This window comes from Suillus bovinus, assembly GCF_016758785.1.
Source record: "Suillus bovinus strain UH-Sbo-P2 chromosome Unknown EDB93scaffold_148, whole genome shotgun sequence".
NCBI lineage: Eukaryota > Fungi > Basidiomycota > Agaricomycetes > Boletales > Suillaceae > Suillus > Suillus bovinus.
The window spans coordinates 611-28,527 of NW_024542204.1; the positions used below are offsets into that span (position 1 = coordinate 611).

Sequence of the window (27,917 nt, forward strand, 5' to 3'; positions counted from 1 at the left end):
ACATGAATATTCTATAGACAGATGTGTTAGAATAACTGAGAGTTCAAAGTCAATGCACTTGATATTATTGTGTAAATAAGTAAAGTACTATACCTGAGAGTTCAAAGTCAATGCACGAAGCATGTAAGACTTGTAAACTCTGCACTATGGGCGAGTCTATGTAAACAAATATAAACAATTCCTAGTATGGTATGGATCCTCAAAGTGTCCTTGAAGTCCTCGAAGTTATCTACTAATATAGTAATGTCCTTGAAGTGTCCTTCAAGTCTTCGAAGTCTTAGAAGTCTTCGACCTATCTAGTGTGAAGTCACCACACAACTAACAACTGTTAATACAACAAGCACCTTCGGATTCTGGTGGATCAAAGCCGATTTCTTGAAATGGTACTGGAATTGACCATCATTCCCAGCATTAGTTTGTGGCACATGCATGGACATCAAGACAGCTGCTATGTCCAATATGCGTCAAATTTCATTGAAGGCATTGCCGGATAGATGGAGAGATCATGGAGACTTGCTGGGCACGTCTGAACCTAATTTCCCCCACTGCTCAGGGAATGTCTCGATTTTCAGATGAACGATTCCAACTTCTGCAAGATGATCCGCATGAAAAGGACCCTTTGCCGTAGATACAAGCAGGCAAAAAATTGCATCGCCGAAAGTGAAAAGGCTGTTGACAGACTTGATGAAGCAGCACCCGCCAATTTGAAGACAAAATGGTTGGCCAACGAGATGATCGCTCAATCCAGCAGAATAAATGATCCTGCGGTGATGGATGTTTACGAGATAAATATCAAGAAGGGTAAGCTGACCATGTCTCCATAGAAGTCCGAATTAATTTTGCACTCAGCACCGAGCAAAAAGGAGATCAAACTTAGACTGCTAGAGCAGGGTAATGCCTGTAATGCAGCACCATCTTGGAGATCTGTGGTGACATGGATATCTATGGGGTTGGCAATCGAGGAGGCTCAAATTGCATTGCTCATTGAGGTCTGAAGAATCTGAAAATGAACTACGGAGACACAGAGATTAGACCTCGCCCGGCAACATGATTGTCTCCAAGGCCAGATAGATGGATTTATGCATTCTTCTGTCACGCATCTCAGAGAGGGATTCGATGGAGATGACAATCATGACGACTTGAACATAGACATCCTAGATGATCTCGATGATGACCCAGAAGATTTTACCGAGACATCTGATACATGGACGAACTCGCCCAAGCTCATTGTGATCCCATTGCCATCATCAAACCTCGGGGTAGATCGATGCAGATGCTTGATGGCAGAGGATCTCATTCTGCTGGAGATGTCCCTTTGCGAAGGGCAGGCAAATGATGCACTTCACAACCTCTGCATTCACTTGTGCAACAAGGCAGTCCTATTCTGCACGACGGTCAGGCAAGCCAAATCTCAAGCCTGGTCACAGGTGACATCAGTGCAGCAGGCTGTCTCCCTGCATGCGAGTATATATACCAAGACCAGGACGCAAATGATGAAACTTGACACGGGGCATGGCCAACTTCAGAAGTACAAACCCCTGCTTTGCGAGCAGCTCAAAGTCAGCACTGCTGTGGGTGATCCAAATGCCCCATGGTCAACAAAATGAATCCCTCGTGTGGTTCTGGTCCGTCAAGGTTGACATGCATGGTCCGGATCAATCATGGAATGAGGAATGTGAGTTCCCTAATGCTCGACATGTCTGACGTTGAGCTGACCAAACGAATATGAAGTTTACCAAGTTCACTGGCTCCGGGAAAAGGCACTATGGGATTGATGGAAGGAAGAGCTGATGTTGGTTCAATTCGAGATGGATTGGACATGTAACTTTTTCTTGTGGAAAGCAACCTAATGGGGCGACCGGATGCAGGAATCATTCACGAAACGACTTCCGGGTCATGCATGCTACTCCGGAAGGCAATCCCGAATGTATTCATTGCTGGCGCAGGACGCCCAGGCAGCGTTTCAACACCTGCAGACCATTTTGATAGATTCCTGAGATGAATGAATGGTTTATTGCCGATGGGATATAACAACCATTTCAATATACAAATTTAGTCCCGGGAATTGGCCGGGTCAGCCCATGTCAGAGTTTGAAAAATTTATCCATCCATCAGTGGATGATATCTTCACATCTGAACCAACTGTCATTGTCATTGCCAGTGTGATACTCCTGTATCAGCTATGCCTGAATTATATCCTTCTCCTGCATCCACTTCTGACAATGAGAATTCCCTCAATGAGTACCAGCCCCTCACTCTCACTCCTGCAGACATTTCAGCTACTATGTCAATGTCTGCATCACGCATCCGTGCATCCATCTCCCAATATCAGGCGGAGGCTGCAAACAACAATCTTCCCCCTTTGGCTTGTATCAGGCACTTCAAAGCTGGGCTGCAATGGGAGATCACTGTAAGACCCTGACAACACTGGCGGTTAATGCTGACATCTTCCACAGACTTTTGTCACACCCATCCTCCAGTACTCAGCTGCCAGGAACATTATTTCGGTCATTCCCAGCCCTATTGCTCATATTCTTCATTTGATTCCCGGTCACACCTGGAACACGGTTCCAGATCACATCTTTTCCTATCACATCTGTTTGTTTCATGACGTCGCAGATCCTGGAGATCCATCCCAGATTGTATCCGGCTATGATACCCCATGGTGGATGGGAGAAACTGCAATCCCAAATGAACCATGGCAATGGGATCAGGTGATGACTTGCTGTATCTTTCACTACCAGCATTGGCTAGTAAGATTCTTATTCCATTTCCTTGATTCATGACTGATCTGCTCTAGGATGGCATTGAGAATGATGGTCTGACAATTCCAGAGCAGGTGGATCATACCTCAGTTCCATCACTGATGGGACTGAGGTGGATTAGAGAACACCTCCTGACATTACTTGAAGAGCAACGTGAGGGCATCTGTGACAAGATGGCAGAGATACAAATCTACACTGCCATGCTGGACATTGAAGAGAGGCAGAGGAGAGTAGCTCTAGTCACTCAGTTGGAAATGTTGAAGTGCAAGTTGCATATGTGTTTTATGAGTACTGAAAATCACTTGTAAACATTGCAATATCTAACATGATGTTATATGGTGAGTCCCGAAATAAATGGTGCAGATGTGCATCACCATGTCCTGACCACCGAGGTCCAGATATCGAGTCCCAATTACCAGGACCCCATTACTGAACTCTGAATATCGAGTTTCAAGTTCTGAACATTGAGTACCAAGTGTCAAGTACCGAATGCTGACTGCCGAATATCGAACTCCGAGTTCTGGATCTCCATTACCAATTCCTGACTCCCAGAATTTAACTACCGAGGTCCGAATATCGAGTGTCGAGTTCCAAATATTGAACTCTGAGTTCCGGATATCGAGTCCCGATGACCGAGTTCCGAAATGTCGGGTACTGAGCATTGAGTACCAAATGTTTACTGCTGAATATTGAACTCCGAGTTCCGGATTCTCCATTACCGACTCCTGACTCCCGGAACATAACTACCGAGGTCCGAGTATCGATACCCAAGTGCCGAGACCCGATTACCGAGCTCCGAATATCGAGTTCTGAGGTCTGAGTGCTGAGTACCGAGTTCTGAGGTCCGAGTGTCGAGTGCCGAATGTTGACTGCTGAATATCGAACTTCGAGTTCCGGATCTCCATTACCAATTCCCGACTCCTGGCATTTAACTACCGAGGTCCAAATATCAAGACCCAAGTGCCGAGACCCGGTTACTGAGCTCCTGGCCTTGATGACTGTCGATAGGATCTGAGTCTAAATACAATGATAGCCATTGCCCCAGTACCATTTTCAAATTTGTACAGCAGCATTCATACTTACATTTCTTTGCTTCTCTGTGCCCTTTTGACTTGTAGGTTCCTTTTGCAACAGACCATTCTTCTTAGCATTGCCTAATGTAAGGTTGATGATATTGTCTGCGCTACTCCAACCCAGGGCCGGCCTTTTGTAACTGCGCACCACAACTGAAACCCCACTCCCTCGCGCTGAATGTGTTGGTGCTCGAGTGTCATCAAGAGACACGGAAGGCTCTGGACAGTTATTGTATGCATCTGCTATGGATTTCGGACCTTGAGTGTCATCAAGAGAGACAGTTCATACTTGGTAGTCGAAAGCAGGTACTGATGCGGGTAATTACACTTTCTACTTGTTTCATCTTCCACATGGTGGTAGGGTTTGTCAATCCACCCTAGCCCATCCGCATGAGGGAACCCCAGCATAAATATGAACAGAGTCCCTCATATACCATGCCCACCCAACCCTATCCCCCTCCACCTCATGAACCCCATGTCTGACAATCCTTCCGGAAAATCCAATCATACACCCGGGATTGTACCCGAACTCCAGCTGAAGGCTTGGCATGCTCATCTGAGCATTAGAATAATTCCCCACAGTGGTGAGAATATCAAAGCATTCAGGAATTGATAAATGGTCTCGATGATATGGGGTTTGACGATTGGAAATGATGGATAGCGTGTTAAACATGGATGCCCAGTACTCCGGTGATTTGTGCAATGAATGAAAAATGCACATGTTGCATACATGTTTTTGGGTTCTGGGCTTCGGATTTTGGGTCTCAGGCTTCGGGTTTATCAGCACTAGGCACTCAGTGATTTGATAAATGGACTTTCAAGCTTCAGGCTTTGGGTGTTCAGGTGTTCATGTGTTTGGTGTAAGGAAATAGAAATTTCACACATTTTCACAAGTTTCCAGTTTCCAGTCTCGAGCTTTGGGTGTTCGGGTGGGATGTTGCACAATGGGATTCGGTTTTTGGGCATCTGGGACTCGGTAATCTGTGAATGTCAGACAGATATCTCACTACCTCAGCCCACCCATCTATATAATGAATATTCCACCACTCCCTCAGCCCATCCGTCTACAAAATAATTCCAGTATGTCGGCCCACCCACGTACAAAATAATTCCTGTATGTCGGCCCACCCATCTATACAATAAACCATTACATCAGCCCACCCAACATCTTCGAGGATATATATAATATCAGCATAGATGGGCCCACCCGTCTCCATTGGAAATAATATTCCTCCCGGCCCATCCGTCAACATCGGGGATATACATAACATCAGCCCATAGTCCGCTGGCCCATCTTATACGGGATATTATGTAGGTCAGGTGACCTGTATAATATGGAATTTGTCACTGAAGGGGCTCCAGTGTACACTTCCCCCCATCCAGTGCTATGTACTGCTTGCTCTTCTGACAGGTTTGGGTTTAAGGCACCCACATCTACTACCAGGCAGCGCATCAAGAACGTGCCTCAGTCCAGTAACCGCAGAATGGCTGCACAGGAGGAAGATGAATGAGATGATGACAACAATGAAGATAAGGACAATGACAACAATGATACAGAATCCATGTGCAACTTGCATAAACGTACTGACCTTCATGAGCACAATGATACGATACGCAAGTGCTAGCCTTTTTTTGCATTCAGCTTCTTAATGCATTCATTACAGGGATGAAGCTGAGCAAGATCAGCATATCAACAGCAAGAATTTTGATTGATGCTCAGGTGCATCATTCAAAGATGGCCATAACAATGAAGGAGACTTAGATGAAGGGGAGAGAGGCAATTTAGGTCAAGAACGTGACTGGGAGGATGAGTTTATGAATATGGAGGGCCAAGATAATGTATCCTCTCGTTTTCACTCATATTCACTCATTGATTTTGTGTGCAGGAGACTTATGATGTTCTCAAACATCATCAAGCACAGAATGGATGACGCAAGGCTCCCTCACCATCATATCTTTCAAAAGCGACAGGAAAAGCATGCACATGTGCCTCCACTCACTCTAAGTCTCCTCACCAACGCCCATCTCAATGTTACAACAATTCGAGATCTTCTCGTTCGTGCCTATCTCAATGTCATGATCACTCAGGATCTCGCCAACGTGTGCCATCTGTGGGTGCCTCCTCCATTCAAGTGCCACCTTCCTCGCATAATTCTTCTACTGACTCCAGGTCTCGACACCAAAGCTCTTATCAGCATGTAATATCAACACAGGCTTCTTTGCATACTCAACATCGGCACTCCCCAAACACTTCCTCTCATGGTCGTATGCAACCCTCTTCCCATAGACACTCTCCATCGTGGACTCATTCTGATCATGCAACGACTCCTAGTCATTCCCACTCTCATAGCACTACACCCACTGATGCTCGCCTCACACAAAACATTAAGACAAACCTTCCAAGCTTGGGTTTTATCTGCCTTGTTGGCAGGGATTTCTGCAGGCAGCAAAGTTACAGATGCAATTGCAAGCTGTTCTCTCCCATCTAATTCCAGAACACCAGGATGCCTTGAAACTTGCGCAAGAAGTCCTGGATGCCGAATTGTGGGCAAGTCACCAGAAGAAGCTCAAGTTTGTGCAGGGTGAGTTCTCCTTGTACTGCCGCTTTCTCCCAATCATCTCACATCTTATTGCACGGCTACTTTCCACAGTATAGCCCACAGATGTATTGGCTGGTGAGTCTTTCATTTATTAATGGTGAACATGCTCGCTGACATGCTGATGAGCTCTGTGATGATCTCTTCACATTCTGTACAGAGCTTAAAAAGACTGTTATCTCCATTACCAAGCAGTCATATGATATTTTCCTGAAGGGCACCGGGATGCGATCAGAAGAGATCAAAAAATGTGTCGTTGCAGCTGCTCAAAACTGGTGATTACCTTCAGATTCCTGACTCATCTAATGTAGGTGATGACTCATGTCACTAGCACTACTCACTGTTTTCTCTTGCAGGGCAAATTTAAGAATTTTGTATCACAGGCTCTCAAGGATATTTGTATCGAGTTTTTCTACAGCAACAGCAAGAAAGTGCTGAGGAACATGGATGACTTCCACCGGACAATTCCTGTCAATGGCCTCATTCTCGTAGCAGTGGTTGTACACTATATATTTTATTTTATTTTATTTGTTGTCACTAATAATTGAATAGGTGAAGGGTGTTATTACTGGGTTCAGCAAAACCAGCACCGACAAGGTTCCCAAACTCTCCACTGATAGATGCAGGGCTGACTTTGTCAAGTTGCAGAAATATGTTGACAAGTTGCTCGACATTCTGGAATATTGTGAAGAGCTTGAAGAAATGTCAGTGCAATGGGCTAAGATTGGATGGGTGGATCTGATTGGCATTTGGATGGGAGTGATGCAGGCAGTGACATGGGGGACATCAATATCATACTTTAATGCGCTGTTCAATGCTTGATGTTTAGTTTAGTTTGACAATTGTGATGTCATTTGCATGGTTTTTGTCAGACTCCTACCCATCGGCAGTGTGTTAAGTCTACATCCGAGTGCTGCCACACAAACCAAATACGAACAACAAAAATTCAAAGACCGCAACTTTGGACTCTAACACACTTGGCTGACTGGCACAAGTTGTTGTGGTGCAAAGGTTGCAACTGTTTATCCCTCCAAAAAATACCTTCGAAATAGTCACCTAGTGTTTTATTTAACAGTGTGACCTTCTGTGACACAACACATATCCGAGTCCATTTTAGTTCTTTTGAGTTAACCCTTAAGCATTACAATGTCGGTGTGTGAATTCAAAGTACCAAATTTGACTGATATGAAGATGATCATTCACAGTAAATTCAGTATCACCCCCTGTACTACTTGGCAACTTCAGTCAGCTTTGCATCAGCTTGAGAAGAAGGATGTCTTTACTATTTCTCCAACTGGCTCAGGCAAAATGTTCATGTTCTGGATCCCCCTTCTATTCAACAACAATGGAATTATTCTCATAGTGACACCTCTGAATATTCTTGGTGAGAAAACTCATAACGAAGCAAAAACACTGGGCTTCCCCGGCCTACAATCTTTCTACAGAAAATGCTACCGATGAAACTTTCAATGTGGGTATATATCATTTGAATCTAGCTGCACTGATGCTTGCTATACATGATAGAACATTGCAAAACTCAAGTACCGTGTCATTACTGTCAGCCCCAATATTATATTTCAATAACAATTATATTAAAGGTTTATTCAAATACGCCCATGTCACGCCCGGGTGCACTGGCAACTATTTTGAAGGTATTTTTTGGAGGGACAAACAGTTGCAACCTTTGCACCACAACAACTTGTGCCAGTCAGCCAAGTGTGTTAGAGTCCAAAGTTGTGGTCTTTGAATGTTTGTTGTTTGTATTTGGTTTGTGTGGCGGCACTCAGATGTAGACTCAACACACTGCCGATGGGTAGGAGTCTGGGTTTTTGTGTGCTTGCCTGTATAGCATGTTCCCGCAGTACAACTAATACCATTCATACAAAATGTGCTTTCTGCACAGTGTGTGCAACATGTTTAAATTGTACATCCTTGCTTATTTGTCCATATTGTAAATACTGTACAATTTGTAGGCCTATTGTACAAACCTGCAAAGGGGGGACTTAGCAGTGGGTTCTGTGAGTCTGTACAAGCTTGTACAAGCTTGTACAAATCTGTACAGGCACCCAGTAGTTTGCTGATGCAACTCACTCGGATAGTTACGGACTCAATGTCAAGATTGACACTTATACTGATAGTGGTTTCACCTTACACTATCACTACAGCAGATACTTATATGTGGCTTGGGGCTTTGTATCATTTTCTTTGTTGAATCAACACCATTTCAGGCCTCTCTTTTCTTGCACACCTTGTCCACTCCATCACTCGTTGAGTGCCCATTACAGCACTGTGTGCGAGGTCCATGTGTGGAGACAATCATTGAATTTGTATCACAGATTAAAGCAGTGAATAAAAAAATGCTTCACTTCTGACCAAACTGAACCTAATTAGTAGTTATAGCAGGGCTGGGTCACTAGTCTAGGTTCAGGTTTGGACTCCAAAAAAACTGAACTGGACCACAGCACTAAAATTATTTTAATTGATATTATTTTTCCTGTATCATATGTACAGGTCTCTAGAACTTGTACTATTGGGACAAAAATAAATAAAAAAGGGTTCTATAGTGATCCCTATTAAATATAAATCATTCACACTAATACTGCAGTAAATGGGTGAATGTGGTATGGTGGTGGGGAGGATTATGCTGGAGAGTAATGTGGCAAATGTTGAGACCCCAAAAATGGCTATGTTTTGGGTGACGTAGGTCCCATAATCCACGAACCTGTTCCCCGAGAAACGAAAATGATTATGATGTCATCTACTATCTTTATACCCGGGGAGGGGTGTTTCTGGGAAGAGGAGAGTGGTAATACTAGCTGCTTCTTCCCAGGAGAGGCGACCACCACCACCCAACTGAGTGGGTGTTAAAGATTGAAAGGTCGGGCACAACTTATCCCATTCCTCTGTGAAGCAATTCAGCCATGAAAATGCTGTCTCTTTCATTACGACCTACGTGGTACGGGATTCAAATGTGCAGCGGTGTCCAAAGGACTCTCCGCCATTACTATGGCAAAACCGCTGTATGCGAATAATCAGTCGTTTTTTTTCACGAGGATGTTCACAAACATACGCATCAAGGTGCCAATCAATGTGGCTTTTGATCCAGACTCCAGAGTTAATGCCGTTCTTGATGGCTCAAGAAAAATAACATACCAATGCAAGAACCACGGGCCAGAATTGTCGGTCGTCCATCGTATCACCATTTGCTGCCCAGGGTTGCCAGCGCTTACCACATCGCGGCGAACTGGGTTCACATAATTGAAGGTACTGTTTCCTGCGCTCTGTACGACATCGAATGCGTGCTAATGACCATTATTAGTACCAATGAAACATGACAATGAGGGCAAGGTGAACTTACCCCATGAAGATGTATGGGATGCTGCCAGTACAATATAAATCAGGCACATGAGCATCGAAGGAAAGGAAAAGACGCACAGGTCCACCTGGAACATTGGTTGGTGTTATTGACAATGTCAACTCCACCACTTTGTTAGCTCCTAGAACGAATACACTCCCATTTGGAAGCAGCTGAAGCGGATCTTGAGCTCCACTGAGAATTTGGAGTAGAACAGGAATAGTGGGGGGTTTGAATGAGACACCATTGAGATAGAACGATCCGGTGTTATTGGTAACGTCGAAGTGGAGATTGATATCTGCGTTCCCATATCCTGGAATGCCAGGAGCACCGGGATTGATCAGAGCGTGCAAGTTGGTCTCTACTAATGGGTTCTGGGCTGGTGTATTGACCGTGATCGGGTCGACCTGCGGAGCACCTTGGTAGCGCAATATAGCAGAGTTCATTCCTCCCTCGAAGGACGAATCGGCCAAATTAGGAAGACTGCGTATCCAGTAGTTGTTCACCGGCTGATCGGCTACCAGAACCACAGAGTAGCGCTGACCCGCAAGAATCTGGAGCTGATCTACAACCAGTGGTTCAGTCAGCTGTCCATCCGCTTCAATTACGGTGAAGATGTGGCCATCGATGGAGAAGTTGAAATTGGAGTCGCAGGACATTGCAACCAGCCGCATGCGATATCGCTTTCCCTGTTCAACGCTTATCACAGCTAGATCAGACGCGGGTCCGCCTGCATAACGACCCAGTCCGTTGATAAGGGTAGAGTTGGCCTCTGTACCTATGATGTGGCGCAAGACGGGGGCCACAACGTGATACCTAGTGACACTGCTTTAATCAGGTACGTTACCAACGTACCTAAACTCACCAGTCGGAAAGTGTGATTACAGTACTTGCTGGTACCAATGATGTCAGATGGCTAGTATGAAGTGATTATTCGCTTACCATTGTCGACATCATACATATATGCCAAAGGGTCATTGGGATCATAGATTACCAGGGCTCCCCTCAGACCATCGCACTGTTTCATAGGTCAATCCTCCACTGCATGCGTAAAATGCGAGACCTACTTACATATTGGACGGAATAATGACTATGATACCAGTAAGTACCCGCTTGGTTCGAGGCGGAGAAATTGTGTACAAAAGAGTGGTTTTGTGCAATGGGACATTGTGTGACGAAGGACGTCCCGTCGGCATAGTTCGTCCCATTCTGGAAGATACCGTGCCAGTGCTGCGGAAGACGGTGTTAATTAATAAAAGTGTCGGTGATTGCTACTGCTTACGACACTGGTGCTCTTGAACATCGTCTCGTCCGTGAGCTCGTTGATTACCTGGATGGAAAAGTTATCTCCCTGTTGTGAGGTCAGCACTGGTGCACGACAAGGAGGTCGACGGAAGCTCACCTTCTGAGCTGCAATCAAGGGTCCAGGGAATATACCATTGACAAGAGTTGCACTGTTAATGATCAGGAATGAGCTCGAGGAGTGCCGGGGCAATAAACTCACGAGCGCGCGAAGCCATCGGGAGCGATGTCCTTATTACCTATGGTTATTGTAGTTTGGGGGCCGAGTACATGGGGCTGAGGGTAAGACTGTGAGCGAGATACTATAGATGCAGCATTGATCAATGCAAGGAGAGAAGCGATTAAAATAGGAGTCAACATCGTGGTTATTCGCGATAGGCCGTAGTGCTCGTACCCGGGAAAGTAGTGGGATGTATAATAAAATGATGATGAAAGACGCATACCTCTCTCAGCTTTTATCTTGCAGCAGCAGCCTAGAGGATATCCCTGTTCAAAGCAGCTGTACCCCGATTGACGACGACCGGCGTGGGATCACTCCATAAAAAGTTGCTCAGCCAACCCACAGCGGCCAGGACATCTGAATTTCAACAGTGTACTGCCCTTGGAATTAGCAACTACGTGTTGCATTGGAGAATGGTGGCGTACCACAGTTGCGTCACGAGACCATGACTTGAATGACATTTAATAAGCCGAACAGCCAGAACAGCCAGGCGGCCGTAGATGTCCTATAGCACTGCGAATGTCAGGTTACCACATCAGTTCAAAGAAACTCTTCGAGCAAAGTAAAGAAATAATGTAGCTGGCTAGTGCTGCTCAAGCATGTTGTGCGAGAAACAGACTAGAATTGTCTAGAAGGGGTGGTACGCTGGAAGGGAGCTAATGGTCAAACTATTCGTGTAGTGGAACTGATCTGTGAGATATTTGTGAAAGATCAATGTCATCATGGAGATTTTTGACAGTCTAACCGATGTCGTCGCTGTGCGACGGAAGACAAAATCTGAGGAATCAGGCAGTGACCAGTCGGAATCCTGAAAAAGCACACATGTGCCTTCATTCTCAGTAACGATCAAGAATGACGAATCAGCGATGCTGGTGTTGAATTTAGACGCAGACAACAGCTTACTGCAGATGACAAGGCTCACTAACCTCTCCTGTAGTTGTCGCAGTACTGTGCACACTAGCTTTAGTAGAATAAATAATGTGGACCAAATTAGCTCGCAGCCAAAAAAAGAACTGCAATTTTTGGCGCCATGGAGGAAAGTGGCCATATGCAGTCCTACCCCATCATTTGTAGCTGTCATAATTAAGCAACGCGGTGTTCAAAACGGAGAAAGATAAAGGCGATACCTCCAAACCGGAATAGCTTCACCGTTAAACTAGTGATGACCTGTCTAAACCTTGGCAACACCGACTGTGCACCATAGACGCTGTTACTATGACTGAAGATTGCGACTGGTTTCGAACCTGTGGACTGAGAAACCTTTGAAGACAAGTTCAAAACTCTGAGCCATCTCACCAGCCCACCATTGTCGACGTGAACCACTGGTAGGAGTGATATACCTATTAATAGAGCGTCGGGCGGTGGATAGCCAACTGATCATCGATCAAGATTTTTGGTTGCAGTACCTTATTACTTCCGCACGCTTGACTACATTTGGACGCGAGTGCAAAAAGAATACGGAGGGTTACAGTCGTCTTCTACTTGGAACCACATATGGCGAGTCATCCTCAGGCTAAGTACTAGTAATAAATCCCTCGCCTCCTTCCCTGCTCAGCGCCCAATGTTTGCTAGTAATCAACATGGCCCTCGTTGACACAATGGAACTTCCGTCACCTGGAAGTTCATGATCTACAATAACGAGAGCGAAAGCAAACCAACGAATCAGAGCAGCAGAATGGGTGTAACAGGCACCTTCCCTTTGACACACTGGAAGCAGTGACTGGCAGAAAAATCCCCTGACGAAGACCGGTTCATAAATTTCAAATAAACTCGAAGGTGCTTGAAATGCTCAAAGTTCTTCACGAGCATAAGATGCACGTTGACACAATCAAAATCGGAAAAGCGTCATCCCAATCATTGTAACCAGCATTACCTTCACAACTTCGATGGTGCCTAAGTTGTATCGTTATTCGCCGCAAGAGGTTTGAGTGCTCAGTCGCTGTGAAAGATCAGGAATATAATCAAGCATAACCTGATGCACCAAATATTGCTAGGGCAATTGTCAGCTCCCAGCATCACATGCGTGCAGTCGTAGCATGCCACGCAAGTAATCCTTCCTATCGGATGCCTGAACACGAATGAAGTGTGCGCGGGCGATGGTGGCATTATCGTCACGAGTCATGTAGGGAAAATTCTCCACGACGCAACACGCATCCAACCGGATACTGATCGCGATTTGCTCGTCTAGCTTTAAATACCTTAAAACTCTCAAAGAACTTGCGTAAAACGCAGGAAGACACAACGGACAACCCACCATCAGGGAGATCCTGATCTGACACTACCAGCAAAACGGGAGGCACAAGCAAAGACGATAACGAGAAAGCAGACAACGACGAAGCTGCAACCATGAAAATTCAGACGCGATTATGCACAGCTGATAGACGTATTTCTTGGTTATACGACGGCAGGCAAATTTCAGAGAGACGGTTCCTTCAGATCACAAAACGACAACTGACAAATCACATAATAAACAACACACAATTTCTCGCACTGCCACCGTCAAGCTGTAAAATCATTCAACGAATTTACAAAAATAAATGTTAGCGTGTTTCTGGAAAAACTCACTGCAGTCTCATATGCAACACACTCTTTCATCTTCTATTCGTCATATGTATTCTACTAGCTGGCAACATATCACAGTAAATGGAGATGCAACTCTTCACAAGACACTTCAGCAGAGACAACAAATAACATAACGAGGATGACAAGAACCCGATAACCTAACAGTAAGTTGCCAAAGTGAAACATAAGATACACAAGTAGAACGAAACAACAACAAGTTGCGGATACAATACACTCGTAATCATGAAAACAAGATCGAGCTCACAGAACGAGATCAAACACGTCTCAGAACCACCGAGCCCATTTCCCCGGACTCGGCACATTCGGGCTCTCGTACAACAGACCGCGTCGGCCTTCAAATAGTCCAATCGGGCTTTCATGCATTCCTTTTGCGCCAAGCCGCGCCAGCTCCTCATCGAGGATTGCCCCTGGATCATGTGGATCAAATATAGACTTTGATCCAGGCGTGCGGAAAGGCGACTCTGCAGAGGAATTATGCGTAGGAAAGACCAGCTTCTTGGGCGTTACAGGCGGGAACAAGATCGAGGTATCTTTATGATGATGTCCATGTGCTTGCGTGCCGCGCTTGCGCGACGGTGTACGAATATTCTCGGTATCAAATACAGCAGGGTTAATCCCGTCATCCGGGCGGAAGGTGGCAGAGGGTGGTGGGTCCAGATTGAATTTGTAATGAGCAAGGCTTGCGGAGGGACTCATGTGGAGGCCTTTATGAGATAAGGGCGTGCGAATGGGTGACAGTTGTACAGTGTTGCTGCCACCCCTGCGAGGAGGCGTTGAAGGACGGGGAGGGGGCGTCATAGGTCGGTGTGATGTGGAAGTTGGCAACATGGCCGGAATACATTCTTTAGCAAGTGGCCTGGCTTTCTTGGATTTGCCACGACGTTCGACTGTAGGGGATACCGGTATAGGAGGTAATCCAATGGATTTCTGCATAAACGCAGTCTATAATTAGGCAAAACACAGACAAGACGAATCTGCGCACCTTCGGAGGCGTTTTGGGAGGTGGTAAACTTGCCTTTGAGTTTTGTCTATCAGTATCTAGTAGGGTAATTCCAGACTCTAGCGGAGGAGTTGACTCGATGCGAGGGCTCATGCCGCCATCGAGGTTAAAAAAGAGGTGATCCTCAGAGGACAGCTGCGGACTGGAAGAACTTTTACTCGGCGTGAGAGCGGGTAGTGATGAAGGGGGAATCGGCGACATCTGCGCCACATCACAGCTCTTGATGGCAGATGACGGAAGCAATGATGAAGAACTAGCGCGAGCATAACTCGATGATGGTGGTAAGGGAGGAAAGATGACATCAGCAGGCAGCTGTACACAGTTTTGGTAGTAAGGTTGATGATGGGCAGAACTACGAGGAGGAAAAAGAGGAAGGAGTTGCGAGTACGATACAAGGGTTGGCAGAGTGGAGCCTGCGAATTCAGGCGACGTTTCTTGTACAGGCGAGCTTGTCAGCGGTTCAGCAGGTGCAGGTGCAGGTGCAACGCCTTTCCTCTGTCGTTTCGTTTTGCGACCGGATATTGATTCTTCCGCTGCACGCTTTTTAGGAGCAGTCTTCTTGTTGGCTTCCTTGATTTCCGCGCAGAATTCTTTCCTGAAACCGCCATCAGCGAAGCACTCAAGATCGCAGTCCCAAATTGCCCAGAGTGTGCGCCCGACACTGCGATCACGGGGAACCTTACGGAAGCACACGGTTGTGCTGAGGACATGACGAATAGAGTTCATCCACGTCGTTTCGCTTCGGTTATAATACGGATACACGATCGTAATCCAATCATAAAGTTCCTGCAGGGTGAGCCGATGCTCTGGAGAAGAAAGTATTGCTTGGCCGATAAGGGCCGCATAGGAGAGATCTGGTTTTTTCGTAGGATATGGACCAGGGGGAAGGGTATATGGAAGATTTTCGTAATCATCTTCATCTGGGAGGGGACCCATGGGACCAGGCGATGACACTAGGTTGACAATAGGTTTAGAAGGCGTCGCGAACGGAGAAGATTGTGGTGGAGAGGAGGAAGGTAGGGGCGACTTGTAATAGGCATTGCGGCGGGGGGTGATAAAACTCGCATTTGAAGTGTCTGCAACACTCGATGTATGTGATTGATCAAACGTTGAGCAAGAACGGTGGCGCGTGGGAGTTGGTGACTGGTCTCGGGGGGTGTAAGAACCCTTGAAGCAAATTTGTGTTCATTGTAGATGTCAAAAATTGAAAGCTGAACATACCCTTTTAAGACGTGATGGATGCTCTACGGTATCATAATCTCTATAATACTTGTGGTGCTGAGGAGTGACAGGAGGAGGAGGGAGTTCATCTTCGAGGTTGTCCTTGAATGCAGCAGTGTACGTAAGTGACAGCAACAACGAAAATGGCGCGCTGTTTAGATGGTACACACCAATGAAGCTATATTGGTAGAGGAATCAGATTGATCCAAAGACGGAACGCGTCGTAAATCGCGTGATTGCATGAACGCGTCAAGGCTGAAAGCTGTGCTTGCAGGGGATGGAGAAGGTGCATTGCGGTCCTTGTCCTTCTTTCCCCGCTTATCGCGCTTTATTTTTCGGCTCCTTCTCTCGAGGATCATTTCCATGCTGTCCATATGACGGAGCGGGATAGCGGGTTCTACGGGCTCAGATTTGACAGGCGTGCAAGGAGGAGGAGTTTGAGAAACAGTAGACGCGTTTTGACACGAATTCGAGCTAGAATGAGAGCAGGAGCGAGATTTTCCAAGGACAGAAGCAATACTCCGTTGTGCATCGGCAGACTCTGCAGAAAAAACGCGAAGAGACTTCGCATCTTGAGTAGTCAAAAATTGTCGCATTTGGTCGCTATGACGGCTCAAATCGTCACGGGTCAAGCCAATTTTCTGTAACAGGTTGGATATAGGTGAAACAGGTTTCGCGGCTTGTTCAACATCCGCCATGGCGGTTTAGAAAGAAAAAAGTACAAAAGATATGGCCAGGCAAGACTATAGGAGGAGTGAAAGTGATGAGCAGCCAAGGGCGGAGTTTCAAAATTCAATGCTCTTGTTCATCATCCACTCACGCGATCTTAGCTTGAATGCAATTAGATTCTTCTGCAGGGTCTAGGCAAACGTTAACCGTGAGCGCTTGAGCACGCTAACATGTAGTCTTCTTCGCTCTTGCTCAAGCTTGATCCCTTACAGAAAGCCTCAGCCGACACCAACATTGCAGCTGTGGACCATGCAGGAACCACGCAAGTGGGATTCGACATTCGCGGCTCAGAGGTCTACACCGCACAGATGTTCACACCAATATTTCTCTTTGACACGCTTTGATGGAAGATGGGTATATCGGGCTGTCATTTGATTCGACTTTCTCTTTACTTACACCTGCTTCACTGGTTTTGACTGCCAATTTCATGTGGCATTCGATTGGACGACGCCGAACCACGAAAATGTACGCTTTAACAAATCTGGAATATGCGACTTCGACTACCTAGACTCACTCTCACGAGGTTTCTTGCTTGAGTTTGGACGTGAGATCCGTCTCACTCCTGTGGGTATTTACGAAGTCTTAAATCCCTCGTGGCTTTTGTTCAAGAATTGATTGGATTCTCTTGCCTAACACGCATGTCAATTTTCGTTTCTTTTACCAAAACCACGCTATACACCGACCACTTTTAAAGCCTCTCGCGGTCCCTTCCAACATGCCTCTCTCAAGTTAGCCCGCGAGTTACCTTCATTTGTGCTTTCTAAGTGGATCAACTATACTTCCTCATGTGCCTTTTTTCGTCCCTACTTTGTTCGTGATGTATTGGATATTACTCGATTGAACATTTCAATATTCCTTCCTGACGGGCCCCTTTGCGAGAATGATATTCGGCGGTCAGTGCAATTTCGAACGGACACCATTCGTCACAATGTCTTCATTTGCATTTCACGTCTTCCATCTGGGGCACTTGGATCCGGCTATGTTCTGTCAGGGATCCTGATACATCACGAATCTCGTTGGATTCCGCCATCGAGCCAGCCAGGTAATTTTTTCGATGAATTTCATGCTTTATGATACCTCAGATTGGATTCTCTCGATCTCTCCGTTTCTCGAAACCCTATTTTGATGACTCCGAAAATATTCTGGCGCAGATTGTCACTGTCAATCTCATTCGACCTCTTCCTGGACCATGCACTGACACGAATGACATCTTGTTACAAACGGTTGGTCATCGAAGAAGAATACAATATAGGCTGACCAGCCATACAGTAGCTCTAGTACAATGGTCTCTTCCTGCTTATTATTTTGTTATCTCTCTTGCAGCCTTCTTATCCACCTCTCTTTACGGTTCAAGGCAGATGGCGGAAATGGGTGTATAAAGATAGTTATGTGCATGAGGCTGCATTCCAAAAAAGCTTGGTAATCAAAGCAGATAGGAGATAGTAGTATTAGCTTAGTGACGGACCTCCGGTCGAGCTAGCATTGCGGAGTCCCATCTATGTGCAATAGATAGATATGGCGCCCTTCTGAAGGTATAAGTGCTATCACTTCAGTTCATTGACTTTACCTTCACTTTACACAGACAGCATGTCGATTTCTACACTCACCCTCAACGACGGCAATAAAGTCCCTTGGATGGCATTTGGCACAGGCACGGCGTTGTTCCAGCAAGATGCACAGAACGCTGTCACAACTGCCATTGCCAACGGTTTCACGCACCTCGATGGTGCCCAGATGTACGAGAACGAAGAAAGCTTGGGCGCCGGCATCAAGGAGTCCGGCATGCCGCGCTCCGCGCTCTTCGTCACCACTAAGTTACATCGTCTGCAGCCTGACCAGACTGCCAAGAGCGCGCTGCAGGTATCGCTTAAGATGCTGGGTTTGGATTACGTGGATCTGTACCTCGTGCACGTGCCCGGACACCATACAGGCCAGCTGAAGGAGGTATGGAAGTCGATGGAGGAGTGCAAGAGGGAAGGACTATCGAAGTCTATTGGAGTATCGAATTTTGAAGTCGAGCACTTAGAAGAGATCTTGGAGGGTGCTGAGTTTCTACCTTCGGTCAACCAGGTAAGCCATCGTACCAGTTTCAGTATTGTTTTTTACGAGCCCCTGAAAGGTTGAGATTCATCCGTATGTGTGGAAGTCTTTACAACCTGTGATCGCCTTCCATAAACAACACAATATTGTTACGTCCTCTTTCGGTGGCCTATCACCACTCTTCCGCGCACCAGGAGGACCCTTGGATCCCGTAATCGAGAAAATCCGGGCACGTCTTGAATCTACTCGAGGAGAGCCTGTGTCAGTTGGACATGTGCTCAACAAGTGGTTGGAGCAGAATGGCATTTTGGTCGTGACGTAAGTTTCGTTCGTTTTGGGTGCTGTCATCAGCTCACGTAGTATCTATCTGGCAGCACTTCGAGCAAGGCGGATAGGATGAGAGAGTATCTCGATACAGCCAACGTTCCGCGGCTGACAGCTGAGGAGATCGAGTCAATTGAAAATGCTGGGGCGCAGCGTCACCAGAAATTCTTCGTATGGCTGATTTTATTGGAGGATCGTTACAGTACTGATCAAGATATTTCACAGTCAAACTGATATCTTCAAGGTGGAGTTGCCACTCCTTGGTCGGCAGTGACCGTCCTACATGTAAGCAAGGAAGGAACGTAGCAGTCAATGGCCCGGAATAAGGACATTAAACATTGTCATGAGATTAATTCTATCTTTTGCTTCGAATCAATGTGACTGGCCATGGCAGTGTATCGCAGCACTCCTCCTAAACTGTCACAAATCCAAATAAAGTTGAGTTTCAGCAGTGCCTGACTTCCGTTCTCAGCAAGTTCGCCGAATCACATCACAAACATCATGATGTTGAACATGCACGTGAACTTGTTACTATTAGAATGACCCTCACAGGTACTCGAATCTCGCCCTCGTAGATCATGTATCTCACTTGTGAGTCCCTGGTCAAGATTGAAATGACTCCATTCAAGACTGCCTCAACGTCTCACACAGTCACACTGGCAATTGCCGTTGATGGTGACATATATAGGGACCCCATTTGACACAACCTTCTTTTCTCTCTATTGTCACTTGCCTCCCTCGTTTTGACCTCCAATTTCATATACCTTGTAGTATTCGATGGGACGAAGGCTGAGGAGCATCAGTAAACTGGTGAAACTCAGATATTGCCAGCCGATTCGAGCGAGAGGACCGTCTTGCCCCCTTTCCTCACCGACTCCCCCCGCACAACCTATGCATGTCGATCTCATGGTCAAACTCCGAAACCACATTTTGACAATCTCACTTACCCAATTCATTTCTATGTTGTCCCCTTCAAGTATTGCTTTGGCTTTGGGGGTACTCGGCCGGCAGTTTACCGTGGACCAAACCGGTCCACGTGCTTTGTACGATGATCCTTACAAAAATGCTATCCTTTGGATCAGCACCGTCACGCTCCACTATGTCTTCGTCTGACTTTCTGGACATCACTCGACCGAACATCGCACTTTAATTTGTCTGAGCACTCCTCTGATGGCAGCTTTGCGGTCATTAGCTCATCTCCATTCTACGAGGCGCAATCTGTAATGGACACACGAATTCAGCTCTTTCACAATTATGATTTCTATTCGGGGCATCAATACTGCGATACTTCCTCTGTGGTATTCGATGGAATGAGTTTAATCTGCTTACTTGGTACAAGATAATCAAGCTTCAGGATGCAATTTGGATGGACGACTCTTGCTCTCGCAAGATTGGGCTTTAATTTGAGCACGAGGAGCGTCTCACTCTCTGATGTATCCTCTGACTGCTCTTTGTCCGTCATTTCTTCGCCGGCACCTATCGCTTTTCTCTGTCTAGGCTATGGACTAGTTTGTATTGATCTCTTAGTCGGTCTCCAGTTCTCGAGACTCTATTCTGCCGATATCGTTGATGTTTTCCAGCAACTCGACCTACGTCTTCATCTACTACTGAGTTCGATATCCACGAGGGATATCTATTCACCGAACCAAGTTCTGGCAACCCCGATCGGTCTGAACTCGTTTACGTCGGCGTGCGAACATGGCTGTTTCCTTCACCAGCCACGCCCCCCGATTTCAGTTCAGACTGGAACATAGTGCCCACTCAACTTGATCAAAGGATTTTTTATCATCAAAGCCTGCTGAGATCACAGGCTGGTTTTAACTGTACCATGATCATCAGAATATGGTTGTACTTTCTTTCTATCGACTTCCTACTGTCCGACTCATTTATTTCATTGGTGCAAGCCAGGCAGTCACCAGCTAAGGCGAAAATTTTACTCCTGTTTGGGTCCGCTCGCTGAATTCAGGTTCAAGACTCGAGAGAGAACCATATGAGTTCGTTCCTATATGAGATCTCCTTCGATCTGAGAACCTGAATTTCTTTTGTGAAACCCCTCTTCAACCTCTCGATGCCTGATCTGGTGATTACTCACCCTTTTTTTGGAGCTCAGAAAGCTGTGATTTCGCAAGTGTATACAAGGCATGCTGAACGCAAACAAGGTGCGTTGGGGTAGTGTGTATATCCAGGAGGTCATTACCACCTGTCCGACTTATATTATTTTGTGATACACTTTGTTCCCCGGCATGAATGAACCAAGTCGCGAATAAAACTGAGTATTAATCGTACTTTACAACTCGACGGATACCTAGTTATCTTGGAGCAGTTTATACCGCTGGTATTTTCTTGTATTTTGAACTTGGGAGTCAAAGAAAGTAAAAATGGCATTTTGACTCTTGACTCTTGAGACTTCTATTCTCATCGCCATGGATGCGATGTAGAGTTACGTCACAGTCACAAACGTCACGTTAGATATGTAACGTACAATATTGCGGTAAGTTGCTTTGAACGCGCAGCCATGGTGTACCATAATCTCAAGGGTGAGTGATACTAAATATGGCTTGGAACCGTTGACTGAAGCATTCAGACAGCCTTGATAAAAGGAATAAGGGCTTGCAAGGTAGATCTTTCAAATTCACGGCCTTGAAATCACCTTAGACCCTTGCAGACCGTCGCAGACGAGCGGGCCCTTATCCAGCAGGAATCAGCCGCCATCCGGGCATCGTTCAGAGAGGAAGATGTGTATGCGCGACATAACAATATTGCAAAACTGTTGTATATCCACATGTTGGGGTCGCCCGCCCATTTCGGTCAGATAGAATGTCTGAAACTGGTCGCGAGCCCCCGATTTACGGATAAACGCCTGGGATATTTGGGTATCATGTTACTTTTGGACGAGAATCAAGAGGTCCTAACTCTCGTTACCAACTCGTTGAAGAAGTATGTGTCATATTTTATGATCCGCTATTTTTGAATTTACTCTTGCAGTGATATGAACCATTCAAATATGTATGTCGTTGGTTTAGGACTCTGCACATTCGCGAACATAGCTTCGGAGGAAATGTCGCGAGATTTGGCAAATGAAATAGAGAAGCTTTTGGGCTCAAGTAACACTTACATTCGCAAAAAGGTGTGTACATTCCCTATTCACATTGTGTTTAAAGACTGGAATGTACTTCAGGCTGCCTTATGTGCTCTTCGCGTCATCAAGAAGGTTCCCGACCTTACCGATCACTTTATCTCAAAAGCCAAGAATCTTCTCACTGATCGAAACCATGGCGTACTACTAACAGCCATAACACTTACAACCGAGATGTGTCAGATCGACGAGAATTGTCTAAACGAATTCCGGAATGTAAGTTCTTTCTCTTGTGCTAGCAAGTTTGTCATCGTAGATTATCCACACGCTCACAGGCTGTGCCGCTACTTGTTCGTAACTTGAAAGCCTTGGTCACCACTGGATACAGCCCCGAGCACGATGTCTCTGGTATCACAGACCCGTTCTTGCAGGTCAAAGTCTTGCGATTGCTTCGTTTACTTGGCAAAGGCGATGCACGTGCTAGCGAGACTATGAATGATATCCTGGCGCAGGTTGCAACTAACACTGATTCGACCAAGAACGTCGGAAATTCAATATTATATGAAGCTGTCCTGACGATCCTTGAGATCGAAGCGGATTCTGGTTTGCGCGTCATGGCTATTAATATCCTTGGCAAGTTCTTGGGTAACCGCGACAATAACATTCGGTCGGTTACAATTACTTTCTAAAGTATATCTGCTTATTTTCCTCAGTTATGTCGCTTTGAACACTTTGAATAAAGTGGTCGGAATGGACACCAATGCAGTTCAACGACACAGAAATATCATCCTAGACTGTTTGCGGGACGGTGATATATCCATCAGGCGGCGTGCTCTCGAATTGTCATATGCGCTCATCAATGAGCAGAACGTGCGAATCCTCATTCGCGAACTCCTTGCTTTCCTTGAGGTTGCGGACGACGAGTTCAAGCTTAGCATGACAACACAGATATCGCTCGCTGCAGAACGATTTGCTCCAAACAAACGGTGGCACATCGACACTGTACTTAGGGTGCTCAAATTGGTGAGTGAGTTCTCAGCGTCGAAGCTATCTATTCAATCAAGTTCATGTAAGGCCGGGAACTTTGTCCGCGAGGAGATCCTGTCTGCTTTTATCCGTCTTGTCGCTCATACCCCGGAGCTGCAAGCATACACATCGTCCAAGCTCTATACTGCTCTCCAGGATGACATCTCACAAGAGTCACTGACCTTGGCTGCTCTGTGGGTAATCGGTGAATATGGCGATGTGCTCTTCGAGGGTGGTGTCCTGGACGAGGACCAGCCCAAGCAAGTCAGTAATACACTACGTGCCTGGAATTGAGAATTGATGACTTCTTTTAGATTACCGACAAGGACCTTTTGGATCTCCTACTTACCACCCTTGACTCGCCCTACGCGAACTCCCTTACTCGCCAATTCCTCATGGCAAGTATTACCAAACTGGCCTCCAGAACTACGACAACTTTGCCACAACAACAGCGAATTGCCGAGGTTCTCGCCAAGTACACCACTAGCCCAGAGTTGGAATTGCAACAACGCGCCGTTGAATTCGCGAGTTTGTTCACCTTGGGCGATCTAAGGAGTGGCGTCCTAGAACGGATGCCACCTCCAGAGCTCAAAGCTACTGTAATGGGCATTGGTGCGTAGACTCTTGAATCCGATTTGACGGCGTTCTGACGTTTTCCCAGTCAGTGAGAATAAGCCCGTTGGGTCTACACAAAGCGGGAAGGATGCCGATCTTTTGGGCGATGAGGTGGCACCGCCGACGCCTGTCATCAATGGCCAGGCAACGCACAACAATCATGACCTCCTCGCGGAGATCTTTGGTAGCAGCCCTGTCGCCCCGTCCTCGACGCCTGGTCGCACACCCTCTATTTCACCGCAACCACAGAAGAACAGTGTTCAAGATATTCTTGGTTTGTTTGACTCTTCTCCGGCGTCGCCTACTCCTGCTCCTGCTCCTTCCCCTGCCACATCCGCTCTGGCCACCTTGTATCCACAGTCACAGAGTCAGGCACCTACCCGACCATCTCCGCAACAACAGCACCCACCTGCGCCACGGCTGACCTCTTATACCGCTTATGATAAACAGGAGCTCAAGATTACCCTTACACCTCAAACCTCAGCTGCGCGACCAGGTGTCGTCAATATCATGGCCCGCTTCCAAGTTTCCGGTTCTAACGCTGCTATCGGACTTAACTTCCAGGCTGCTGTTCCAAAGGTAAGGATAAAGATCCAACAAGTTAGTGACCACACCACTGAGCTGTTGTCTAGTCACAACAACTGCAGATGCTCCCCATGTCGAATCCCGATATTCAGCCAGGTGCCACGGAAACTCAACAAATGCGTGTAATGGCCCCACCTGGTGTATGTATCTCTTGTTTCTTTATATGGAAATTACTTTCTGATTGATGATTTTATACAAAAGTCCAATATACGGCTACGGCTACGTATATCATATACCCTTGCTGGGCAAGCAGTCCAAGATCAGATAGATTTCTCGGGTTTCCCGCCGGGCTTAACAGGAAGTGGTTAGCTTGTGGTTAGGATGTACGGTATTCGCTATCTAAGCTGGCACAGCACTAGTAATGATCAGTATCTGGAACACACTTGATCTATCTTGCATACCCCGACAGAATATGGATATTACCGACTATCCTCAAGCTTTATCACGACAAGAACAAGAGGCAACACCTTGAATAGAAACTGATTCAGCAGTCTTAATTGTAATAACACATGATCTGCTCACTATATTGACTGTCCTGAGACCATGCCAATTGTTGAATCGACAAGGGATCTTCAGAGTACGTATGTCAGATTGGGAGTTCAACAAAATGCAGACACGTACCGTTCCTAAGCCACACATCAACTGGAGGAGGTTGCCTCTTACGATCGGGAGGATCTTTCAGCAATTCCAAAGTCTTGAGACGAGGGCAACGGTTGATAATAGCAATGGCGATGTTTCTTTCGGCCTGTGATCCTTCGAGGTCCCGCTTCACTCCCCAGTGGATATGTTCCAGCATTGGAAACAATGCTACCCAGCTAGCTAATGAGGCTGTGAAACTTGGTGAGGGCAACTCTTCATTTTGGCCCTTCCAAATAATCGTGAGGGATGTGATGAGCGGCATCGCCCTCTCTGAACCTGCACTGCTTTGTGACAGCAGCCAAGACATGTGTTCCGTCTTGATTGCTATTGAAGTCACGTAAACTTTGTCTCTGGCTACCATCGCGTCGAGACAGTCGTTCACAGATGAAATGTATCCATCAGCATCAGGGTCGTTGATGTCTATATATTTGAGGGCTTTGAAGCCAGGCTGAAGACGGAGGATGTGCCCGATGTCATTCGGCAATCCCACGAGTGTCCTAAGTTTGGGAAGGGCACTAAGGGTGAGGACCGACTTGTTCTGTGCCTCATTGTCCTCCAAGGAAAGGCCTTTCGTGGTCAGTGAGGTGAGCCCGTTATGACGTCGCAGAAACTGTGTCAAACACTGGAGTGATAATGAATTGGAGGAAATAACAAATTCTCGGAGATGGCGAAGGCGGAGCATTGACAGGATATGGGTCCACTTCGGCGCATTGCGAAAGCGAAGGTCAAGTGTTAACGAAGTGATGGAAGAATCATTGAGTGTCCGAATAGTCCATGTGCTCATGAATGGCGCGAAGAAGTAGTCTGTTGAAAGGTTGACTACCTTCAACGTAGTGAGGGAAGGTGTTATCGTGATCCAGTAATTCTCGTCACGTTTATAACGACGAAACAATTTCCTGCAAAATCTGACAACAGTCTACATGGTAATAAGTAGGTAGAAATAGATCGAGAAGACGATAAACTTACATCCACGGTGCTGACTACACCTTCCAAGCGCAAAGCGCGGGTCAGATCTGTTACTCCTGGAACCCATGCTCTGTCTGTGTGTCCCCCAGTTATCAGCATGTCTTCGCATCCCTGTTTCTTGATAACAACCATTAGATCTATAAGTCCAAAGATGACATTTCTCGAGTATGGCTCCATGCCACGCCCGAAGCGTAAGTGGAGGTTGCGAAACGGCTCCAACTTTGAGATAAAGCGCGTAAGAAAGTTGAGTTGGTCATAATTGTTGACAGTACAGCAGATGGAATTACATTTCTTCACCCAGAGTGCCAACAGAAGCCCGCGTAATGCAGCTTCAGTCGGCTGGCAGATACTGGCAGGTGCGTTCGTAGGGGCATTGATGCCGGCGAACCGATCGAAATAGACGGTCAGTGCAGCAAAGTGAAGCTGCTTTGAGACGATGCAGAGCACTAGAAGTTCATCATTTGCTAGATTCTTGGATATTTGACATAGGAGTTCGCTTGGAAGGTCCAAAAGACAGTGCATCGTCACCGTTGCGGTTGCGATAACTAGGCGCTGGAACACAACAGTGAGCACACAATGCGGATCGCAGCAATTTCAATGCCAGCATGCATCTTAGCTCATGTACAGCCACTAAACGGATTCTTGTATCTTCTATTGCCCACGCTGCAAGCCCCAGCCTCAGGGTTGTCATTGGAGTCAGGCGGTATCTACGCTTCACTACAGTCCTTCCAACAAAAGTTAAAGATCGCTGAACCCTTATACACATGCTACCTGCGTCGCCACCACCAAGGAGTTATTGACGTCGTCCGAAGATACCGAGCACGGAGAGACTCGGGATGCCAGATAGCAGGTACGAGCGCAAGGGATATGTCGGGGGCGGGAGGAACGGAGAAGGAGCTGTTGACGTCGGGACCGATAGGTCCAAGTTAAAATTTCACCTGCCTAATTATCGAAACACTTACCGTATAAATAGTAGCGCCCAAAAACACGAGCGTCTCAGTTCTTTTCAGAGACTGAGACGTGAGTCTATACCTTTATCGTTAGCCTACACATTACTGAGTTAGCGTAGCGTTTCTCTTACCTGTTAGGTATACGCTTCGTCAATAAACAGTTCTTTTCAGAGACTGAGACCGTTTCTCTTACCTGTTGGATCTTTTCTATCCCGCTCTACCTCTAATCTCTAGAGGAGTTGCGCTAACGCCAGCTCATATAACGGACTACAAGTTTGCGCAAGCCACCAATGGATGTTGGGTTGGATGCAGCTGTACATGAATACCGTACCTGTACAAGAGCTTCTTCGCCGTTGGTCACGCCAATGTCTCGCATCAGCTGAACGTCTTTTCATCATCCATTGTTTGAGTGAAATACAACAAGTGCTGACCTTAATAGAAAATTGGCACCACGGGAGAGGCGTCTTGCCTGTAATTTCTGGCTTCTGTTGAGGAGTCTCTTCGTCAGCGGTTTCAAGGATTGCTGTATACCAAAGCTCAAATTTGTCACTTTAGCTCAAGTACAAGTCAGGGACAAGTCACTGGGCATGACATTTGTGGGGAGCCATGAAGATCAGTGCACCATGGCATTACAAATACTATGTGAAGTGGCTCACGCTAGTATGCGTTGTGTGCAAATTTTGCAAGCATTTGAACCACTGTTTGACCCCGCAACTTCGACGTTGGGAGCGCATGTTCAATCTACTTCTATGTTCCCACCCAAACGAAGTATTGATTCAAATCCATCCGTGAGCTGTGTTTTTGATTAGTCATTTTACACGGAGCAAAATCACAGGAGGTGACAAGACACT

At 46.3% G+C, this 27,917-nt stretch overlaps 8 protein-coding genes across 8 annotated transcripts; 4 read left to right on the top strand and 4 right to left on the bottom strand.

Moving 5' to 3' along the window:
• Window positions 1-572: 572 nt before the first annotated feature.
• Window positions 573-995, top strand: EDB93DRAFT_1096501 (uncharacterized protein; the record flags this gene model as incomplete). The annotated part of the gene is made up of 2 exons (XM_041446789.1): window positions 573-801; window positions 850-995. 2 exons carry the CDS (start codon window positions 573-575, stop codon window positions 993-995), a joined length of 375 nt encoding a protein of 124 aa, XP_041301040.1.
• Window positions 996-3,480: 2,485 nt separating this feature from the next.
• On the bottom strand, window positions 3,481-4,191 carry EDB93DRAFT_1109250 (uncharacterized protein; the record flags this gene model as incomplete). Its single annotated transcript, XM_041447940.1, has 4 exons — window positions 3,481-3,602; window positions 3,674-3,782; window positions 3,849-4,096; window positions 4,149-4,191. 4 exons carry the CDS (start codon window positions 4,189-4,191, stop codon window positions 3,481-3,483), a joined length of 522 nt encoding a protein of 173 aa, XP_041301041.1.
• Window positions 4,192-7,581: 3,390 nt separating this feature from the next.
• On the top strand, window positions 7,582-7,896 carry EDB93DRAFT_1096475 (uncharacterized protein; the record flags this gene model as incomplete). The annotated part of the gene is made up of 1 exon (XM_041446787.1): window positions 7,582-7,896. The coding sequence occupies one exon, from the start codon at window positions 7,582-7,584 to the stop codon at window positions 7,894-7,896; it is 315 nt and encodes a 104-aa protein (XP_041301042.1).
• Window positions 7,897-9,189: 1,293 nt separating this feature from the next.
• EDB93DRAFT_1096509 (laccase) lies at window positions 9,190-11,452 on the bottom strand (the record flags this gene model as incomplete). Its single annotated transcript, XM_041446791.1, has 12 exons — window positions 9,190-9,338; window positions 9,389-9,453; window positions 9,506-9,529; window positions 9,589-9,737; window positions 9,794-9,814; window positions 9,871-10,606; window positions 10,656-10,683; window positions 10,733-10,808; window positions 10,862-11,020; window positions 11,073-11,141; window positions 11,193-11,244; window positions 11,295-11,452. The coding sequence occupies 12 exons, from the start codon at window positions 11,450-11,452 to the stop codon at window positions 9,190-9,192; spliced, it is 1,686 nt and encodes a 561-aa protein (XP_041301043.1).
• A 2,438-nt stretch (window positions 11,453-13,890) lies between these two features.
• On the bottom strand, window positions 13,891-16,906 carry EDB93DRAFT_1323654 (uncharacterized protein). Its single transcript, XM_041454997.1, has 4 exons — window positions 16,287-16,906; window positions 16,117-16,218; window positions 14,878-16,062; window positions 13,891-14,822 (listed from the first exon to the last, which is right to left on the bottom strand). Exons 1-4 carry the CDS (start codon window positions 16,812-16,814, stop codon window positions 14,160-14,162), a joined length of 2,478 nt encoding a protein of 825 aa, XP_041301044.1. The 5' UTR covers window positions 16,815-16,906; the 3' UTR covers window positions 13,891-14,159.
• Window positions 16,907-18,054: 1,148 nt separating this feature from the next.
• On the top strand, window positions 18,055-19,613 carry EDB93DRAFT_1186631 (NADP-dependent oxidoreductase domain-containing protein). The gene is made up of 5 exons (XM_041450823.1): window positions 18,055-18,377; window positions 18,428-18,915; window positions 18,965-19,203; window positions 19,260-19,380; window positions 19,435-19,613. Exons 2-5 carry the CDS (start codon window positions 18,433-18,435, stop codon window positions 19,441-19,443), a joined length of 852 nt encoding a protein of 283 aa, XP_041301045.1. The 5' UTR covers window positions 18,055-18,377; window positions 18,428-18,432; the 3' UTR covers window positions 19,444-19,613.
• Window positions 19,614-21,724: 2,111 nt separating this feature from the next.
• Window positions 21,725-24,820, top strand: EDB93DRAFT_1256990 (adaptin N terminal region-domain-containing protein; the record flags this gene model as incomplete). Its single annotated transcript, XM_041454037.1, has 12 exons — window positions 21,725-21,746; window positions 21,798-21,826; window positions 21,875-22,146; window positions 22,195-22,336; window positions 22,388-22,561; window positions 22,621-22,952; window positions 22,999-23,308; window positions 23,360-23,575; window positions 23,626-23,923; window positions 23,973-24,505; window positions 24,559-24,651; window positions 24,713-24,820. 12 exons carry the CDS (start codon window positions 21,725-21,727, stop codon window positions 24,818-24,820), a joined length of 2,529 nt encoding a protein of 842 aa, XP_041301046.1.
• On the bottom strand, window positions 24,629-26,717 carry EDB93DRAFT_1186643 (uncharacterized protein). Its single transcript, XM_041450824.1, has 4 exons — window positions 26,117-26,717; window positions 25,133-26,066; window positions 25,034-25,081; window positions 24,629-24,978 (listed from the first exon to the last, which is right to left on the bottom strand). The coding sequence occupies exons 1-4, from the start codon at window positions 26,636-26,638 to the stop codon at window positions 24,944-24,946; spliced, it is 1,539 nt and encodes a 512-aa protein (XP_041301047.1). The 5' UTR covers window positions 26,639-26,717; the 3' UTR covers window positions 24,629-24,943.
• Window positions 26,718-27,917: the final 1,200 nt, after the last annotated feature.